Genomic DNA, 21130 nt, shown 5'->3' on the forward strand with positions numbered 1-21130 from the left:
GAGCACGGGCGCGCTTGCGCAGTAACTAGACGCGGGCGTTTCTTTCCTTCCTTTTTATAGAGTTGGTGGGGGGGAAGGGGGCAGATTGGAGTTGTAAAATGGCGGCTTGGAGCGTATTCGGCGCCGTTCCCCCGGCGGTCTCTGGCTGAGCGGCGGCTCTCCCTCACTGCCGAACACAGAGAGGCGAGGCGAGGCGAGGCCCCCAGAGGACATGGTGTTTGAGACCCGGGGCTTGCTGACCACCAAGTCTTTCGAGAAGCTCCGCGCACCGGAAGCGACCAGGCGCGCCCAACCGGGCGAGCAGCGGCGGCTCCAGACCCGAGGCCCGCGCGGCTGCAACCTCGCACCTGCTCGCTGTCGCGCACCCGGCTTTCGCCGCACCCACAACCCAGCGAGTGCCGCGGCGGCCGCCTGGGAGGTAAGAGGAGGGCGGGCGGCGTGGCAGGAGAAGGAGCCGAGCCTGGGGAGAGGCGCCGGGGTCACGGTACGGGACTTGGCCTGGAAGGGGGAGCTGGGCTGCGGGTCCCAGGCCTGGGGAGGAGGCAGCCGGGGTCCGGGTGCGGGAGTCGGAGCTGGAAGGGGAACCCTGGGCAGGAAGCCGGGGTCCAGATCCGGGACTCGGACCCGGAAGGAGGACCCTGGGCTGGAGCCGGGGTGAGCGGCCCGGGCGTGGGGTGGAGGAAGCTGGGGTCCGGGCGCGGGACTCGGACCTGGAAGGGGGATTCTGGGCGGGGGACGGGGTGAGGGGCCCGGGCCTGGGGAGCAGGAAGCTGGGATCCGGGCGCGGGACTCGGACCTGGAAGGGAAACTCTGGGCGGGAGCCGGGGTGAGGGAACCTGGGTCGGGGGTGGAGGAAGCTGGGGTCCGGGTGCGGGACTCGGATCTGGACGGAGAAGCCGGGGTAAGGGGTCCGGGCCGTGGGGTGGTGGGGTCAGCCGGGGAGGGTGGGGCGGGATGATCCCAGCGGCGCGTAGTCGGGTGCTGTTTGTGAAGCCGGGCGCCGGACCGACCTGTCGGGGCTGCAGCGCCCAACTCGGGCGAGGCGGCCCCGGCGGAGGCCGGAGCGGCCAGGGACCTTCCTGATCCGGCCATCCTTCCTAGCCGTTCCCCTCGGTACTTCTTCCTTCTTGGCCGGCTCGCCGCCCTCTCCTCGCTCCCTACACTACCTCTGCCTCGGCTTCCCTTTCTTCGTGCAATCCCGGGCTATCGATCGGCTCTTTTACTCTGTTCCCTTAAGGAGCAATTTTGAGGCTTCCTTTTCCCCTGGCATTTCAGTCTCCGGGGTCTGCCCCCTTGTTTTTTGTTGTTGTTTTTTTTTTTCCTCGGTCAAATATGGGCACATGTGTTTTCATCTTAGGGTATCCTGGTGTCGACTGAAGTTCAGCCCCAAGGATGAGGCAGCGCTTGGTAGCAGAGACCGCATAACTCTATCCGGCGCAAATACTAGCTTTTTCCCAGTTACGAAAACTCTCAATTTGCTATGACAGTGTTTCCTACCTAGGAATCCTTTCAAAAGCTGGTACCTTTTTAACCACAAGCCCAAACGTTTTCTAAATCCTTTTTTTTTTTTTTTTTAAACAGATTTTATTTTTAAGTAAACTACACCCAAAGTGGGGCTGAAACCCACAACCCTGAGATCAAGAGGCCCTCGCTCTACTGGCTCAGTCAGCCAGGTGCCCCTAAATTCTTAGTAACAGCCGGGACATAAAACTCCTTAGGTGCTAGGCCTTGTTCTGAGTACTTAACAGAGACTTCCGTCCCACCCCCCCTTCTTTTTGCATAAAAAGAAAATTTATTAACTGAAGCATCGTGCTTTGAAATAAAATATGGATTTGCTAAAATATATTTTAAAGCGTGGCTCATAATTGAAGTCTTTTTTTCCACACTGTACTTTGTACATTTTGAAGAAAAAAAATAGTATTTTTTATAGCCTTTGCTTCTAACAAAATTTGTTTCTTTAATAAGATGCATTAAGCCCTTCCTCTGTTCTGGGCACTGTGCTAAACTAACTTTTTTTCTTTTTTTCTTTTTTTTTTTAATTTTTTTTGAGACAGAGACTGAGCATGAGCAGGGGAGAGGCAGAGAGAGAGGGAGACACAGAATCTGAAACGGGCTCCAGGCTCTGAGCTGTCAGCACACAGCCCGATGCGGGGCTCGAACACACAGACCGTGAGATCATGACCTCAGCCGAAGCGACTGAGCCACCCAGGCACCCCTAAACTAACTTTTTTCCTTGATCTTACTTCACCACACCTGCCTTGTCTACACATGAGGAGGCCAAGTCACAACAATTAAATAACTTGCCAAAGGTCTAGCAAGGAAATGGCAGAACTGAGATGCCGGCATCTTGTAGTATTTTCCGAGATCCGTAGTGCCCCGGGTCACTGATTGAGCACTTCTGGAATACCTCCTATAAGATGGACAGGTTCGGGGCCTTTGGAGGGGGTCAGCAAACACAGCGAAGATCCCTGCCCTGTGGCCAGGTCACAGATTCAATAAACAGGGTAGGATACGGACGCAGCTGTGTTCATTTTGGTTTTTACTCTGCTGGTTGTCTCCTCGCTTGTGGGTGTGAGTTAGATGCTGAAATTTTACTATGGTTTTTGCACTTTCAGCGTCACCCTTTTTTGCCTTAATCACTTACAGTTACGGCAAAAGCGACTATTTCAACTTCTCCCCTCTTCTGCCCTCTGGTGGAGGTGTTACTTACTGAGTAGGAAAAGAATCCCAGCAGAGACCTGGCCTCTGAACCTTTGGAGTTCAGTAAGATCGAGTCTGAAAGTACCTTGATTGTTTGACTAACAAAGATTAATGGCAAAACTTAACGAGGTATTTGGTGGGGGGAGACCTTAAAAAAGGATTTGCAGGTAATGGCTGGGTCTCATATTTCATGTGTTAGCAACTTGGGCTTTAAAACCGTTTATTCTATAATCAGGAAAGAAAGCGTGTACGTACTTGTAAAAGAGAAGTTTAGATATTATTAAGATATTACTAAAAGCTGAACATCCCTTATGTAATGACTCCACAGGGGGCCAGATTTTGGAGGACTTTGGAATGTCAACATTTGAATTTTATTGTGTAGCTACTAAAGAGAACTAGGCCGGGTGTAAATGTGTATCTTAATGACCATGAAATTCTAGGAACTGACTCTGGTAGGTTGTGGTGTTGAGTCAAATGAGTAGGGAAAGACCTTCAGAAAGGAGTCTAGACAGGTTTCAGGGACCCTGAATGAACTGGTGAATTCCAGGCAAGGCGGGTAGCACGGGAAATGGAATTTGCTTGTTCCATTTAGCTGGTGAGTTAGAGAACGAGCCAGTTCAGCACTCACAATGGAGCTCTCTGTTGAGTGTTTTGGTATTTTTGTTTTTTATAGTAAACAACATATATTAGGATCAGAAAACATTGCAGGTTTTAAGGGATGGTTTCAAGTACCCTCTCTGCTTAGCTGCTTGTGTCCCACTGCAGAGATAATACCGTTGCCCCCCGCCCCATAACAGTGGCTTTAGAGTTGAGCTGATGTCTTATTCTTGAAGGGTGACATGTAAATTTTCAGAATGTTAACACATCGATATTAATTACATTTTGAACTTTTAAATGATATCCTAGCTTAGCAGTATACAGATTGGGGTAATTAAATGTTCAGTCTCGGGAAATTTATTTCTATCAATTGTCTGTAGCCTAAAGAAGAGTACTCATGCTGTGAAGGTATTTCCACTGCCTTATTAAAATTCTTGTCTAAGGATGAGCTTCTTTACTGAATCATCTTTAAGAGAATTTGAAGCATTTAAAATGTTTTGCCTGTAGCAAGACTGTGATTATAATTTGCATAGAATAAATTAATCACTTGTTGATTACGTATACAGTACTTCGGATTTTTAAAAATCAGTGTTACAGTGTCTTTTCAAACGGAGCTGGTTTAGCATTGTTTAAAATTCTTCGTAAAAATTCTTTAAAAATTCGTTGTAAGGAATTACATCTTGATCCAGAAAAGTAAACTTTTCACTTCTTTCACTTTTAACGTAGGGTTGAAACAATGGCCAAAAGAATTGCTGAGAAGGAATTGACCGACAGGAACTGGGATCAAGAAGACGAAGCAGAGGAGGTAAGATCTTTCCCCAAGAACGATTCCCTGCTGCTTCTAAATTTAAATTCATTTTGGGATTCCTCGGGCAGATTTGGTAGGAAAATCAAAAGGCCTTTTAGGGGCGCCTGGGTGGCTCCATCAGTTAAGCAGCTGACTTCAGCTCAGGTCATGATCTCACGGTTCGTGGGTTCGAGCCCCGCGTCGGGCTCTGTGCTGACAGCTCAGGGCCTGGAGCCTGCTTCGGATGCTGTGTCTCCCTCTCTCTCTGCCCCTCCCGCGTTCATGCTCCATCTCTCTGTGTCTCAAAAATAAATAAACATTAAAAAAAAATTTGTATTAAAAAAAAAAAAAGGCCTTTTAAAGAACAGCCGGAACAGGAAATAGTATGGTTTCTTATGATCTGTACTTAGTATAGAAATTTATTTATTACATTTGGCTGTCTTTTTCCCACTAGTTCCCGTTCCTGAAATATTCTGCACCTTTGTAGAAGCACCTTCCTGAATTTCATATACTTGCTGCATTCTAAACTCATAGTTTTAGTCAAGCCTGAAGGGTGAGTAAGTGATCTGGTCGTGAACTTAGCATCGCGCCCGAACGTGAGAAGTGGTACTACACCACGTGACTTCTCCGTCTGCCGCACCCGTAATTTGAGATTTCTGATTGGGGTCACCTCCCTTACTCTAATGCTTCTTGGAGGCCTGTCTTCATGTTCGCACAGATCTGAGACCCCCGCCCCCGCCCCCACCCCCACAACAATGAAATAGAATTTGGATGGCCTAGTTTCTTTCCTCACAAAATAAAAATGGTCTTCCCTCAGAAATATTTCCTTTTCTCTCTTACAAAGAATAGAAATCACAGCTGCATTTTTAGTGCCTTGTCAGCAGTTTGATGCTCCCAGGCCAATAGAATAGTGCTAAGTTTAAAAAAAAGAGGAAGAAGAAGAAATCTGCAAAACTGTTTCCAAGCTTATTCTAAAACTGTCTTCTTGCTGAATCTGTCTTGTCATATGAACGTTTTTTCCTTGACAAATACATGTATTCCTATGTTTAGGGAAACCAAAATCACAAGTTTATTAATATTTTGACAAGGTTTTTAACATTTCTAACTGACTTGGTGCTTTTTAACCAGGTCTTTGGTAACTCAGGTTTTTTCCAGATCTTCTGCCCAGTTTCATTCTGGGCCTAGTAAGATTTAAGACTGCGGTATAATGATTTACTTTGATGCTAAGATATTTCAGGTATGAAAGGACCTCCATTTGGATTGAATCTAATGAGTCTGAAAGGGCATTACATTTGTTTGGGGACAAATGCAACCAAATAGTCCCGTCTGTAAGCATGGAGGTCTCTTTAACCTTACGTGAAATAACTATGGATGACACCTTCTTACAGAAAGTATTTCATGCCAGCCCTACAGGGTAAAAGAAGGGTTGAAATAAACCCAAAGGTCTTCAGCCAACTTCTGATTATGGACGAGGTACTTCAGCTCCTGGGAAGAGAGGTAGCTTCTAAGCAGGGTCCCTTAGAGTCCCAGGTACATCAGTGGGCTTTTGGGTGATGGACAAATGGGCAAGGTTTCTCTTAAAAATGGTATGCACACGTGATAAAAATAAATGTGTTTTTGGAAACTGAAGTAGTAACGTACTAGATTTGGGCATTTGGGTTTTAGAACTGGCTCCACCACTGTTAACTGTTGATGATCTTTAAGGTAACTGTTGGCTTTTGAAGAATAGATTTTGCTTCTTAAAACTGGATTTTTATTCTAAGATACATGTCTTTAAATATATTTAAAATTTGAAGAACCAGTTGTGAATAGTTTTCTACCAAACTTTTGATGGTCTTGGTCTTAGCAAAACTTTTTCTGTGTGTGCTCCTCTCCGGGTTGTATGCAAAGCCTGGATTTGCATAGATCCTGGGAGACTTCTTTCTTTCCTTTTTTTTTTTGAGAGAGAGCACACTAGCAGGGGAGAGGCAGAGGGAGAGAGAGAATCGTAAGCAGGCTCCGTGCCCCTCACGGAGCCCAGCCCAGCGCGCACTGCAGTTTGGGGGCTTGATCTGGATCCCAGAACGGGCCTGGAACTCATGTACCGTGAATCATGACCTGAGCCGAAATCAAGAGTCAGATGTTTGACTGAGCCACCTAGGCGCCTCGTTCTGGGAGATTTCTCATTCATCTAAGTAGCTTTGGGATTCACGATGTAGACAACAGACGTAAACTTTATTTTAATCTGCCCTCTCCTTACTTTGTTATCAGTATTAACAGTACGTTAAAACCAGCAGATAGGAAGATAAGTTTGGTTAGGCTTTTTTGTTCATTTCTTTTTTGGGGCCTCATCTTACTGCTGTTTAATTTGTACGCCTGCAGGTGGGAACATTCTCCGTGGCCAGTGAGGAAGTCTTGAAGAATAGAGCCATAAAGAAAGCAAAGCGTAGAAACGTTGGATTTGAAGTGAGTGTTTTCTTACCGCCCTTGGCATTAAACGCTAATTTGACTTCTGAGTCGCAGAGCATTTCTACCTCTGGGAGCCGTCAGATCGATAAATGCTTTTTAAAATGCTAACTCCACTTGTGAAAATCCTTGATGTAGACCACGGGAGATGGACAAGAAGCGTGGGACCCGTACCTTACCGAGTTGCAGACATCCAGTGTCGATCCTATAGACGAGATTCCCGCCGAACGGCAGTAAGGAGAGGAAAAGACCCGTGGAACGATACCACAGAAGTCGTGGCAGATGGCGTAAGGGAGGGAAACGCAGGGTGTCCTCGGAGTCCTGCTGCTCCTGGCGTCGGGGGCAGGGTCGGGGGAGTCCCTTAGCTCTGAAAGAAGCTTGGCAGGCGCGGGTTTTCTTCCAGGATGCTAGGTCACGGTGTTTTCCTTCCCGTGTTCACAAGGATGAAAGATGAACTGTAACTTGTGAATGGAAGTCACGTGGTCCGTGTTCAGCAGTCACTCCCATGTTTTGTTTTGTTTCATTTTTTTTTTTTTAACTTTTTTTATTTATTTTTGAGACAGAGAGAGACAGAGCATGAATGGGGGAGGGTCAGAGAGAGGGACACACAGAATCCGAAACAGGCTCCAGGCTCTGAGCTGTCAGCACAGAGCCCGACGTGGGGCTCGAACTCATGGACCGTGAGATCATGACCTGAGCTGAAGTCGGCCAGCTTAACCGACTGAGCCACCCAGGCGCCCCAGTCACTCCCATGTTTAACTAGTCTTCCCCGGTACAATTCCCAGCCCTCAGATACCTTCCAGGTGTCTGAGTGCTGACTCGGTGGCCCGGACATCTGTTGTCAGGCTGGAGAAGCTGCTTTGAACATCCGGGGTGGCAGCTCTGGAATGAATCTGCTCCCCTGCACCTTTCGTGGTGACTCTGTTCCGTTTGGTTATTCCAAGTTTTCACTGATCCGATTCCATTCTTAAAGACTGGTGACCGGTCAAAGCTAGGTATCAAGCCTAGTGAAGTTTGATGGCTCTTCCTCGGAGAGGGGGCAGCAGGAGGGAAGGACAACTTAATTGTGGAGGAAGTGATCGGTTCAGTTGGGGAAATGTGTTCTAAGAGCCTGGGGTACGTTGAGGTGAAGTTCTGGAAGACCACTAGGTGTGTGGGCGGCTTCCTGGAACAGGAGGTGCAGCTGTGAGAGTCCTCACCACGCAGGAGGTTGAAACCAGGGAGGGTGGCTGAGAGTGGCAGCTCACGGTGTAGACAGAAACCAGAGGAAGACCGCCTCAGGGAGGGATGGCCCGGCTGTCAGATGAGGGACAGTGAAGAAGTACAAGCCGTGTCCACCACAGTCCAGACTGGGCCAGAGGGAAGGGGGTCGGGGCCCTCTGGCTGCTAAAGGAAGTAAAAGACGCACATAATTTCGACTATAACTTGCAGCGTCAGGTTTCCATCAGAGCTTGTATATTAGAGAAATTAACAGTTACGTCATCTGCTTAAGTGCTGAAATGTGACCTTTCCTGTATACAGTTGACTGTTGACAGTACGGGTTTGAATTGCATTTATACGCAGATTTATTATTTTTTTGATAAGGGAGGGATGTTGGCGTCCCTAACCGCCGGTTGTTCCCATGTCAGCTGTCCTGGATTTGTTGTGCTGAGCACTAGGGATTCATTGGTGGGTGAAGACAGGAGTGAGTAAAATATCCGCGCCTGGTGGGCCTTACGTCCTAACGATGGAAGAGACACGCTGAACATACAATTTTAGTTTTCCTCTAAGTGCCATGGAGAAAAATCAAAGTACGCGAGGGAGATTGACAGACACGGGTGTGAGCCCCGGTGTATTACCTCATTCACTTGTGCTCTCACTTTTCTGAATGACTCCATTCCTTCGTTTAAAAGCCAGTGGTTCTTGAATTTTTGTGATGGCTCTAGAGCCAATGTACTGTCAGCAGTCTCTAAAATAACTATAAATATCCTCTGGTTCTTAAATCTCATGCAAAGTAAAAGGCTCTGAGGAGCTACTCACAGCTTTTTATGCTTCGTCCATGGAATCTTATAAAATGATAGCGCTCTGTGTGGTGTCTTCGGGATATTGATTCATTAAAAATCAAATTTATAGAGTGTCAGAACCAAAGAACTGTATTTATTACGTGCATTGAAATTTATGCAAGTCAAGGCTTTGCTTTTGTTTTTGATTTCTGGGTTTTTCTGGCCTAATTTTATTGCCACAATTGTATCCGTGGTCAGTAACCATCTGAAATCCTATGTTTATGATTGAAATTTTTTGAACGATTTTTTTAAAACTTTGCAATAATATTAGGCTAACTGGCCCATTTAGAAAATGAAGAGTTTCTAGTGTAAGTAATTTTTTGTGAGCTCGTGATTCTAATTCGTTTGTGCGTGCACTTAAGGTTGGTACACTCCCGTGGATGTTCTGAGCATATGTATTTGAGAGTATTTCCTAGAGCCTCCCTTGGATCCTTGATCCAAAAAGCAGACCATCCCCTGCTGCGGAAGGACCACTGTTTTGAACGGGAGGGAAACAGTAACTTCAGTCAAGCACTGTAAACTGAGGACCGTGTCTCCAAAAGTTTCCAGGGGCACAGAGCAGTGTTAGAAGTTCTCGGGGTGCCAGATGTTTCCAGAGCATCTCAGGTTAGAGAGGTGAGAGAGCCAGCCACAGTGGGTTGAAAGTGCTGGAAAGACCCTGCTACTGGAAGTCGCAAGAAAGTGGAGAATAAAAATGTTGCCTGTGGATTTCTCAACTCAGGGAAAGTCTAGATCTGAGAGTCGACTTCACCAGTTCCCAGAGACTAAAGGCTGCAGCAGGGCTTAGGAGATTACAGGTAAGTGGGTAAAGCACTTGGAGTTAACCTGACTCGATGTTTCTACAGCGTCCTTGGGCTGATGGTCTTTTTGATTGCATAGCACGTGAAAAATGGTTCGTTAGGGATCCGTTGTATTGAAATGTTTGCTTTTAGTTACAATTCTGAGGCTGCGTACACAACTTTATCGCATTAGTCTTTTTTGTCTTCTATATCCTAAATCTATTTTTAAAAACAAATCTCACTGTAAATTGGGACTGTCCTTCATGGCTGTCTCAGGAAGGCGGCAGCTTTGGATGGCAGAGCTGTGTCATCAGGAGGAAAATCCGCCTCATTTCCAGCTTGTGCTGGCGGTTTTCCTTTAATGCTGCTGGCGTAAGGATTCTAGGTGCTATCGAGCCAAGATAATGCTGTCACTTATTTAGTTATGAAAGAGAGTTATCTAATGTGTGCTCTTTCTTTGTATTTCAGTCTGATAGTGGAGGGGCCTTTAAAGGTTTTAAAGGTTTGGTCGTACCATCTGGAGGAGGAGGGTTTTCTGGATTTGGTAACGGTGCTGGAGGGAAGCCCTTGGAAGGACTGTCTAATGGAAGCAGCATAACTAGTGCCCCTCCCTTCTCCGGTGCCAGGGCAGCGAGCGAGACCAAGGCAGCCTTTGGTGAGTAGGTTCCCCTCCCGCTGGTCACATCTGGGTAAAGACCATCTGAAAAGTAACTCTGCAAAGATACTTTTCTTGTACTTATCCTGGGTCCTGGGACTAAACGAGCAGAAACGGGGTGATACCGAAAGGGATGCAAATTAGATATCGGCTATTTGCAGAGGAAGTGAATAGAGCGGAAGCTTTTGAGCCAGGATAGACCGAGGTTCTGTTCTCAGTTCTGCTGGCCGCCGGCTCTGTGACCCTGGTAAAGTCCCTTAGCCTGTGAGCGTCCAGATCTTCAACTGTGAAATGAGAGTGACCCTCGGAATTGACCTGAGGGTCAAAGGAGAAGAGGACGCTCTCAGTGGACCCTCTGTAAAGACCTGCCTTCCCGTCTCCTCATTCGTTCTGTGGGGGCCGAGGACTTTCTGTGTGGTGCGCGCCCCCCGGGAACCTAGGGGGTCCTCCGGCCTAGATTGGTTTCGCCCGGCGTGTGTTGATTGCCTGATCTGTTTTGAGAGAGTTGGTCACGAGCTCTCGGGATCAGTGACAGAGAATGGAATCCTGCGCTGCGGTCTTTGGTTTTCAGAAGTGACCCTGGCTGGTTGGATTGTACTTCGCTAGGTATTTTAAGTGTGGCCCGTTGGGTGTCAATTAGGCGGAGTGTTCGGTGTGATGAAGGTAGCACTCCCTGTTAAGATTTTAACTGCACGAGTACGTGCTCATCCCACGGCGCTGGGGGTTAAGCTTTCCCCTGACCGTTGTGACAGTTCTCGGGGAAGGCAGGCATCAGGCATCCTTTTGAAAGAAAAGACCATTTTAAACTTTTAGAGGTTTAACTGACGCGAGCCCCGTTTTTGTACAAAGTTTGATTCTTGTGATCACTGCTTCCTAAATGTCAGACGTGCACACGCTTCTTGAACTGTCACAAAACTAGGGTACGGTAAAAGAAGGTACGAAGGCAGTGCAGCATAAAAATCTGGGGGATAGAATCCAATCAGCCTCTCAGTAAACTCTTCAAACTTTAATTTCCTATAGGATCTGTTGCCACAAATGGTCCTACCTCCTTGGTCGATAAAAAGATTTTAAATCCCAAAACTAACGGTGACAGCCAGCAGCCCTCCTCCTCCGGCCTCCCCTCTAGCACGGCCTGCCCCAGGAACGCCTATCACAAGCAGCTGGCTGCCTTAAACTGCTCGGTGCGGGACTGGATCGTGAAGCACGTGAACACAAACCCGCTCTGCGACCTGACGCCCATCTTCAAAGACTACGAGAAATACCTGGCAGGGATCGAGCAGCAGCTCGGGAGCGGCGGCAGCTGCAGGGATTCCGAAAGCGACTCCGACAAGACGCCCGGCGCCACCGCGTCTCCCTCCCTCTTTGGGTCAGCGAAGTCACAGCAAGAGTCAACATTTTTGTTTCATGGCGGCAAAACCGAGGACACGTCTGAAAAGAAGACGGAGGCGGATCCTGAAAAGAAAGCGGACCCGTCGGCGGGAGCAGCAGGTGCCTCGTTTCACTTTAGCAAGAAGATCGAGAGTTCCGCCTTGGGCTCCTTAAACTCTGGCCCCCTGACTGGGTTTTCATTCTCTTCTGGAAACTCCAGTTTATTTGGCAAAGATATTAGCCAGAATAAACCGGTCTCTTCACCGTTCGCCACAAAGACGCTGGAGGTACAAGCCGACGGCGGCAGCAACGAACGCAAAGGTAATGGCGGAGTTCCAGGCCTTCCTCGCGAGTCGGCTCCGGGTGTGTCCGAGTTGGTGTGTAGTGGCACGAGCGTAGGTGTGTGTTCCGGACGGATCTGGATTCACACTGTGACTGTCGTTTCCTAGGTGCGATCCCGGACAAAGTTGGCCGGCTGTTTCTGAGTCTGTTTTCCCTACTTGTAAAACGGAGTAAGACCGTTTTTGTAGAGTTTATTGTAAGGATTAAGAATATAAAGGTAAAAGTGAGGAACATATAGATATCTGGCACGATGACTTTGAAAATTATGAAACGCGTGGCTTTACGTGTAAAAAATTGAGTGGCGCCTGGGTGGCTCACTTGGTTAAGTGCCCGAGTCTTGATTTCAGCTCAGGTCATGATCACAGGGTCGTGGGATCAAACCCCACGTTGGGCTCTGTGCTGAGCGTGGAGCCTGCTTAGGATTCTCCCTCCTCCTCCCCCTCCCTCCCCTCCCCTCTCCTCTCCTCTCCTCTCCCCTCCCCTCCCCCCTCCCCTCCCCTCCCCTCCCCTCTCCCCTCTCCTCTCCCCTCCCCTCTCCCCTCTCCTCTCCCCTCCCCTCCCCCCTCCCCTCCCCCTCCCCTCCCCTCCCTTCCCTTGTCCCCTCCTCTCTTTACTCCCCTCCCCTCTCCCCTCCCTTCTCCTCTCCCCTCCCCTCCCCTCCCTTCTCCCCTCCCTTCTCCCCTCCCCTCTCCCCTCCCCCCTCCCCTCCCCTCTCCCCTCCCCTCTCCCCTCTCCCCCCTTCTCCCCTCCCCTCCTTTCTCCCCTCCCTTCCCTTCTCCCCTCCCCTCCCCTCCCTTCCCTTCTCCCCTCCCCTCCCTTCCCTTCTCCCCTCCCCTCCCTTCCCTTCTCCCCTCCCCTCCCTTCTCCTCTCTCCTCTCTCCTCTCTCCTCTCTCCTCTCTCTTTCTCTCCCTCTCCCCTGCTCATGCTCTCTCTAAAATAAAAAGTGAATTAACTTCGTTTGACAATTGTGTCTTATTGAAAGAACTGGTCATAGGGGCGCCTGGGTGACTCAGTTGAGCATCCAACTTCGGCTCAGCTCATGATCTCGCAGCTCGTGAGTTCAAGCCCTGCGTCCGACTCTGTGCTGACGGCTCGGAGCCTGGAGCCTGCTTCCAATTCTGTGTCTCCCTCTCTCTGCCCCTTCCCCGCTCATGCTCTGCCTCTCTCTGTCTCTCACAGATGAATAAATGTTAAAAAAAATTTTTAAAAACTGGTCATAAACATCTATGGGATTTCTCGTGTTTAGGTTTTTATAATCGTAGGTGAGGTCACATGGCAGAAAAGTGCTCTACTATAAATAAAACAGGTAGACTCTTGTTAGCCACGGGGAACAAATTGACGGGGTTTTCCCTGGATGTGTCTGGGTTGCAGCCGCCTTTCCAGAAGTTTCCACCTTGTGTAGTATCAGTGCCCCCAGTCAGCCTTCCCTCCCTCTGTTCTTGCTCTTTGAGGAGAGGGGTTCGCGTCCTGATCGCTTGTCCTCACGTGGTGACTGAACAGCCCACACGTGTGAAGATACTTCTTCGTAAGCAGTTAAAAAGTATACGTCTCAGGGATGTTAACTTCGTGAGAGGGAGAGAGAAAGGAACCCGCGGTGGCCGGTTTGCCACCAAATGTTCCGTGTCCCTCCTCCCTGGAGCGAGACTGCCGGTACCCCTCTGCCTGGCCGTCGGGTGCGCCCTCAGGCACCGGCTGCCCCGTGCACAGCATCGGACGGAGACCGCCCTTCCCTTCCCCTGCCCTGAACGGGACCAGTGGGCCCGGGGCAGCGGCAGAGCCTGTGGGAGGGATGCGGAAGTGAGGGTGCCTGCTTCTCCGGGTGCTTGAGGTGCTTGACGCATCGGAAGGACTAAGCTCGCCAAAATACCGGGACGCCTGGGGCCTGCCCTGGAGAACCTGACTCCGGACTACCTTCCTTCGGAGAGAGAGGGTGCAAGCCAGGGGAGGGGCAGAGGGAGAGAGAGTCCCAAGCAGGCTCCACGCTCGGCGCGAGCCTGCCGTGGGGCTCCATTCGTGACGGTGAGCTCGTGACCTGCGTGGACACCAGGAGTCGGGCACTTAACGGACAGAGCCCCCCAGGGGCCCCCCAGGACTGCCTTCTTAAAATTTCAATCTTGTGGCTTTGAATTGTCTGAGCACCAGAATTGCTGTTTAACTTAGTGAGCTTCCTGAGACTGTGTTTCTCCAGAGGATGTTACTTGCATCCCATAGTGACTTCAATCTCCCCTGTGCCTTGGGCCCTGGGCTCGGTCAGGGAGGGGACCCGTGGGACCCGAGCCCCGAGCGGTGTGGCAGTTCAGGCAAAGCTTGCTTACACACGGGGGTGGTTTCTCTGGCAAGTCCTGTAAACAAGTTTATCTTCCTTATCTTTGGCCGTTGCTCAGATCGATTGTTCCTTAGCTCCTTAGCAGGAGCATTTGGGGGGAAGGGGGCTAGAACCCCATCTGACATTCCGCTTCTCTAGTGGGGTAATCTTGAGTATGTGTGGGTGTTGATTGGTTATTTTCCTGTTAAAATTTGGGCACTGAATCATGTCGATAACTTTTCATTCCAAGGCCTTCTAGAAATTGACATCTAGAAGAGAGAAGTAGGTCCTGTTAAAAATTATTCTAATTTTTCAGAAAACCCTTAAAATCCAGCGAGTCCTCCCGCTCCCCCACGCCCAGTTAGACGTGTGCTTCCGATTTCTACATCGGCTTACGTAGGATTTTTAGGTTGAGGATGGGGGTTGGTGCGGGGATAGACAACTTCTTCTGTTACACCGTTCAGCGTTCGATTTGAATTTTACTGAGTTGGTCTTGTTTTTATAAAAGGCGGAGATGAAGAAGAGAATGATGAGCCACCCAAAGTAGTAGTTACTGAAGTGAAAGAAGAAGATGCGTTTTACTCCAAAAAGTAAGTGGGAGTCCTGGGAGTGCGTTCGGTGAGCATGTCTTCGGAGACGTGGGGGGAAGAAAGGGGCCCACGGAACGCGCCGAGCATCCCGTCCCGGGGTCAGGCTGTGCTTGCCCTTTGAACTGGACAAGGAAGAATTCTTGACCCGTGTTTACAACAAGCTGATTCTGTAAATTTCCTGTGGGTGTATCCTAGTCTTTGTTATTTTTCTTTTCTGCCTTTTTTTTTTTTTTTTAAGAGGGCAAGACAGCGAGTGGGGGAGGGGCAGAGAGTGAACCCCAAGCAGGCCCCGCCGCAGAACCCGCCTCAGGGCTCGATCCCACAAACTGTGAGATCACGACCTGAGCCAAAGTTGGACACTTAACTGACTGAGTCACCCCAGTGCTCCTCTTCTTTCCTGCTTTTTAAAGTGCCTTAGAGATAGGTTTTTCCGTGACCCACCTGCCCCTTCTCCACTCGGGCTTGTCTCCTTCTCTGCCCCTCCTCCTTCCTGCACAAAGTCACCTCGTCACTGATTCCAGACTTGGTTTTACTCCCGCTCTTCCTCAGGCGGCCTCCTGTCTTCATGGGGACATGGTTGGCCTTTGTGGCTTTTCTCAGCCAGCAAGTTGTGCACAGTGACCATCCCTTGGTCTTTCCCCCAGTGATGAGAGTTGTTTCGGGGTTTTTTGTTTGTTTTTATATGAGAGCTGTTGCTTTCAGAAGAAAGATCAGAGGAAATTTTGAATTCTCTCATCCCAGTGAGATGCAGTTAGTGCTTTTTAACAAAGATATTTACAGAATACTTACTTGTGCCATTTTAGAAGCTTCCCTACATGTGTTTTCCTAAGTAACAAAAATTTCAGACTGAGTTTCATAATAAGTCACCGTATTCTATGGAATCCCCAAGTGTTCTATCTGAGAACTTTCAAGAATCCAACAATTCCTTTTGCTTATTCTTATTTAATTACACAGATGATACAAAGGAGTGATCCTGACCTGAGATTCTTTGCTAACTGGAACAAATCAAAGGAGCAGGCAGTGGTTTGGGTTTATTAACAACCTAAGGAGACGTGGGACACGGCAGGCTGGGGAGACATTTGATGACGTTACTGGTAGTTCAGCCTTGCTTAAGAATGTTTTCCAAGATTTCAGCATTTGGTAGACCCAAAATTGAAGGAGTCCGGAAGAAACGTAAAAAATAAATGGGAAAAGAGGGAAGAGAGATGGGGGCAGATTGTCCTGCATTTATTCCTGTCCTTAAAGGACCGGGTCAACCTCTTGAGCTCGGGGCCAGAGGAGCACGGCAGAGACCCGTGGGCTGCTTAGCTGTGATTTTGACTGAACTGAGAAAAGTGTCCGTTTTAGAAAGTGTCATTTTAAAAGTTGTATGTGACCCACTGGGTTATCTTTTTAGGAGCTAGCGGCAATTTTATTTTTCTTTCGGGGAGAGCAGGTATACGTGCACATGGGGGAGAGGAGCAGAGAGAGAGAGAGAATCCCAAGCAGGCTCCGTGCCTCGTGACCTGAACTGAAATCAAGAGTCGGACGCTCAGCTGACAGCCAGCCAGGCGCCTCATGAGCCACTATTTTAAGAATTATTATTATTTTGAAATCAGGGAGGGGTTCTACAGTATCTAACCAGTTTGCTTGTTCTGGTTTGGGCCCAGACCCAGCTTGAATCAGTCAAGGATTCATCCTGAAGCTTCCTCTGCTCATTTAATGCGGGTCTTTCCACACAAGTGTGAACGGTGGTGGTCAGAAAACTTGTGACTCGGTTTGTCTTTGGAATATCTGACGATACCTATTTTTCCCCATAGGTGTAAGCTATTTTACAAGAAAGACAATGAATTTAAAGAGAAAGGTGTGGGGACTTTGCATTTAAAACCTACAACAAATCAGAAGACACAACTTTTAGTGCGGGCAGACACCAATTTAGGTGGGTATCTCTTTTTTCAAGTGGCCCAAGTCCTCATAACCACATGGCGTAAAAGACTTCCCCTCGCTCACTGCAGCCCTCTAGGTCGAGTATATTGCTGTGTTTGGGGTTGGAATAGCAGTCGTTCAAACCAAATGCATCCTGTATTTACTGACTATTTACAGATTTAATTAAGTGACAATGTGTAAGGAGATACAGGTGTGTTAAGAACTACAGCCAAGAGGTCACCAAAATGGTTTTCGTTTTCATTTGTGTTAGAAATGTAACTAAGAAGCTATCGATAAAGTGGATGGTTTAATAAGCACAGAAGGGGAGTTAACCGTTCGAAGGAATCTGGTTTATGTAGGCAAAAAACTTGAACGTGCTGCAGTCCATCCTTCACCCCACACCCAGCTTCGCCCTCAGAACAGCCCGCCGGAAGGAGGACGGGGCAGGTCTGAGAGGAAGTGGTGGGTAGCTCTGGGCCCTGCCAGGCTGGATACAGAAACTTCCCTGTGGCTTTTTTTCCCCGAAGGCTCGATGCGTGGGTGACGCCATCATGGTGCTAGTGGGTCCCCCCCCCCCCCGCCGCCCCACTACCCACCCGGGAGTCATGCTTGCCTCAGACAGAGGTTTCTCTGCTGGCCATTCTGCCTTTATTCCAATGACCTCGTGAAGGCTCCGGGTCGTGCCAAAGCGTTCTTCCTTTCGTGTAAGAACGGACGCCTCTCAGCAGGGCCTGGCTGCTGCAACGGAGGCCGGGGATGTGGGCGGGAGCGGGGTGGAAGGTGGTTTCCCCGCGGCAGGGCCAGGGCCTGCCAGAGTCCTCGTGGTCCTCTCGGAGGGACGCCGTGCTGGCATGTGCACCAGGGATCCAGCGCCCTTTCCCGTGACCTCCCTGATGGCCCCCCGCGTGAGATCGGTTAAGTTGAAGAGGGCTTCTGGATTGAACGTTTCGCGTATTGAAGCTGTAGTCTCCCGACACGGGGTCTGTGTGATTTTGATGGACTTTTCCTTTGCTTAAATGCAGGCAACATACTGCTGAACGTCCTGATCCCGCCCAATATGCCGTGCGCCCGAACAGGGAAAAACAACGTACTTATCGTGTGTGTCCCAAACCCACCCATCGATGAGAAGAACGCCACCGTCCCGGTCACCATGTTAATCCGGGTAAAAACAGGGGAGGACGCAGATGAGCTGCACAAAATTTTACTGGAGAAAAAGGACGCCTGAACGCCCCCCCTCTGCGGAGTCGCTGCCGAGCTGCCGCCCCCCCTCCCCCGCCCGCCGCGGACGGTAACTTACAACCTCGTGAGGAAGATGAACGTGGCCAATAAAACCTGTAAATGTTAAGCGTCAAGAAACCGTATCCTCCCTTCTTAACAACTGTCTGATGTGTAAAATAACGTTTGAATGAAATTTTTTGGAAGATTTTTAACGTTCATTTATTAAACCGACCGCAAGTGATTTCTTAATAGGCTAAAATCAGGGTATCGATTAGACTTCCCAAAGGCTGTTCCGATCCACGGGTTTTGGGGTGCGCTGCTGCGGCCTGCAAGGCGTGCCGGCAACCCCCGCGTCCAGGAGGAAACTTGCCTGTGGCATTCTCTCTGGTGGGCTTGACTGATTTGGGAGGACAGCACCCTTTCCAAATGAATCTCGCTACCACGCCGTGACAGAGGTGTTTCTCCTCTGCCGCCTCGTCTTGTTTTAAAGCTGCCTCTTAACTACCAAATGTTCCCCCTCCGCATTAGAGGCTTTAGCTTATCATTTGCAGACATCGGCCTTTTCGCCCCGTGGCCTGTTTTACCTGATTCAGGAACTGCTTTTTCATTTTAAAAGGAAACGAGGAGTTTGTTCTTTGGTTTTGTAGATGGGGTTTTGTAGTGGCATTCCTGAGGTGCTGTTGCCAGTGCTGCGTCCCCTACAGACAGACAGAATGGGGGGTGGTCAGGAATGAGGGTTTAAAAGCACAAATTTGGTAGCTTATAGTTGATAGACCATAGACCGCAAAACCCGGGGGGAAAAAAATTAAAGTTCGAGCACGGTACAAAAAAGAAAGTGAATCTGTCCTCGTTCATTTGTACCGTGATGAACCCTGAGGGTCTCAGAGCTTTTACTACACACGAGCCATGTAAGTTCACCAGGAAACATGCAATAAGGTCATGGAATTGAAATTGTGTGTGCAAACGTTGCCTTTAACTTTAGACAGAAGTACATTATTCTGCATCTGATAAGTTTCCATTGACTTTTTTAAGAGTAAGATACTCGGCATGTCCGTTTGGAAGGGAGCCATGGTTGTGCATGAGAAGATCCCGTCACTTCGCCACCGCTGTTGGGTAGCTAATCCTAGCCTTCTGGGAAAACTCTGGGCACATGAATTAGATGCAGTTTTTAGTGTTTAAATGTCCACTTTCATTCCTCGTTAGTCATTTAGTGACCTTGTTTTAAAGGCTCAGGGTCCGTGCCTGAGGGCTCACGTCTGATCTTCAGCGCATAGAATGTCTTCTGACTTAGGAAAGAACAGTCACGATAACTGTAGATAGTACAGTTGCTTTTTTAAAAAAGAAGCTATAAGTTTTAGATATAAGGGGGGCAGGGAAACCGTTTTATGATCAACTGTGTTAAACACTTGAAGTGTGGTAGTTGGCCCCACATTTATCATGAGATTCTTGTACCTGTTTTCTGGTTCTGCTGAGAGAATTTGGCCCCCGCGTGTGTGTGACTCTGGACAAATACGCAGAGAGGAGCTTACACTTCGTGGGACGTGGTCAGACTCTCACCTGGAATTACAGGGAGGGCGTGGTCACTTCTGTTGCATTTTCCTTTTAGAAAGAGTACGTGGGTGAGTTTCTGTTACCGGCGATCTGTGGTAAGCGGGTGGCTGACACCGTTTCCGCGTCATTGGTCCTGTTCCCTCACCTGAGGTTTATCCAGCCGTTGGAAGGACGAGGCCATGTGGGGCCCCGTGTGTCCTACGTTGGCCTCACGTGCTCCCGTGGTCCCCGGGCGCCTTCGGGAGCGCCTCGGTGGCAGTAGCCTCGGCCTGTCCGGTGGGACGTTTGCCAGAAATGGCCCGAAAACATCAGAATTGGGCCACCTCTCAACCCCCCTGGAAAAATAGTTCATGTCTCTTTGAAGTAGTGGGTATGTGTGGCTTTCTCTTTTCCTAACATTCCTGGCAAACTTGCTGCTACAGCTGTCACTGTGAAAGTGATCATTACAGGGGCAGATGTGACATGTGCGCCATCACTCACAACGTGCTATTTCCTCCGTGTCCCTTGTGCGTGAGGAGCTTTGGCCTCCACTTTAATTATGTACTAATAGAAAAGAGCGTGAGTGTGTGTGGATTTTACTGTAAAGTCTAAGTGCTTATGTTACTCGGGGGCGGGGCCCCCCAGAGAGCTCACCCCCCACCGTACTAATAGCTCAGTTCCGCCCCTTGGCTTTAGTTAGAATTATTTTTAACAAAATAACTAGAAATTTGGCTTTAGTGTCTGATGTAGATGGAAATTTTTGTATTTAGTTGAAGGATCTGTGATGTGTATCATCTGCATGGCCCGAAGGATCACCTTTGATCCTAACCGTGCTGCGTCATATGGAGTGTCCCAGTGGCCTTTTTTTTTCTTTTTTTCTTTTTTTTTTTCAAACTGGTGCCTGTCCCATCTCCTCTGGAGCATTCCCCAGTAAGCAAAAACTTGGGCGTTGTGCTGTCTTCTTTTTAGAATTACGGGCTGGAAACGTGTGTCCCGTTTTTAAAGCAGTGTGTAGATTGTGTTTTCTACGGAAGGACAAGTCTGGCCATTTGTTAAACTGATTTTCTTGACAAGGATCATTGTTGTACAATTTCAGTTCTACATTATAGTTTTGACAAGCTGCGTGCCAAAAAAGATCTACCTGTTCCGGGGTAGAGAAAAAACAATTCACCTTACCATCAGAGTTCAGAACAGGTTGTCGCTGAGCCTTTTTTTGGTTTAGTTTTAAAGTTTAAACAAGTTGTTTGCTTTTTGAGCATTCGTCAGTTACTCTTTACTTCGGAGCGGTCGGGACGCAAGCGCGGGCGTTCGAAGGCTTTGCAGACCAAGTGGCTCGCTCCCCACCCCCCGGGTACTTGTGCTCGCTCTGGAAGTGAGAATCTGTGGTGGGACCTGATGTGTCCTGTGGTACCAGCAGGTGGCCGGGAGCAGCCCATCCAGGCCGCGCTCTACACACTGGTACGTTCTTGGCCAGAGGCCATCGAGCTGAGGACCGTGGACTCTGCCGACGCAGGTGCAGTTGTAACAGCCGTAAAACTTGTTAGCAATCAGTTGGATAAGATGTTTGCTTCCTATGTCACATAGGAAATTGTTTTCTAAAACTAAAATACTTGAATTGTCAGACAATGTAATCTCAATTTGTATTAGTTTTTGAGGAAGTGTAATATCCATGAAATGTGAATAAATGGAAAGTAAACAAAGTCACGGTGTTTGACACTTTTATGCTCCTGTGATGTTCCCGGTGTCGACACAAGTCAAGCGGACCAGAGGGAGGAGAGGTGTGGGGAGGCAGCGCCCAGAAGCCCCCAGGTCGCAGGAAGATCTGGAGGTGAGGACAGACCTACCCATCGACCCCCCGTGCGTGCA

At 48.8% G+C, this 21130-nt stretch overlaps 1 protein-coding gene across 2 annotated transcripts; it reads left to right on the forward strand.

The window, feature by feature from the left end:
* The first annotated feature begins 52 nt into the window (after positions 1–52).
* NUP50 (nucleoporin 50) lies at positions 53–20964 on the forward strand. Of its 2 annotated transcripts, none has more exons than XM_019447166.2 (8): positions 53–418; positions 4024–4102; positions 6446–6529; positions 9819–10005; positions 11026–11694; positions 14530–14611; positions 16411–16529; positions 17539–20964. In XM_019447166.2, the coding sequence occupies exons 2-8, from the start codon at positions 4034–4036 to the stop codon at positions 17739–17741; spliced, it is 1413 nt and encodes a 470-aa protein (XP_019302711.2). In that variant the 5' UTR covers positions 53–418; positions 4024–4033; the 3' UTR covers positions 17742–20964. The 2 variants fall into 2 exon arrangements, with proteins under 2 accessions (XP_019302711.2, XP_019302712.2); XM_019447167.2 differs by lacking the exon at positions 53–418 and adding an exon at positions 461–484.
* The last annotated feature ends 166 nt before the right edge of the window (positions 20965–21130 follow it).

The sequence above is a fragment of the Panthera pardus genome, unplaced genomic scaffold (assembly GCF_024362965.1).
Source record: "Panthera pardus isolate Hobbes unplaced genomic scaffold, ASM2436296v1 HiC_scaffold_6, whole genome shotgun sequence".
NCBI classification, from domain to species: Eukaryota; Metazoa; Chordata; class Mammalia; order Carnivora; family Felidae; genus Panthera; species Panthera pardus.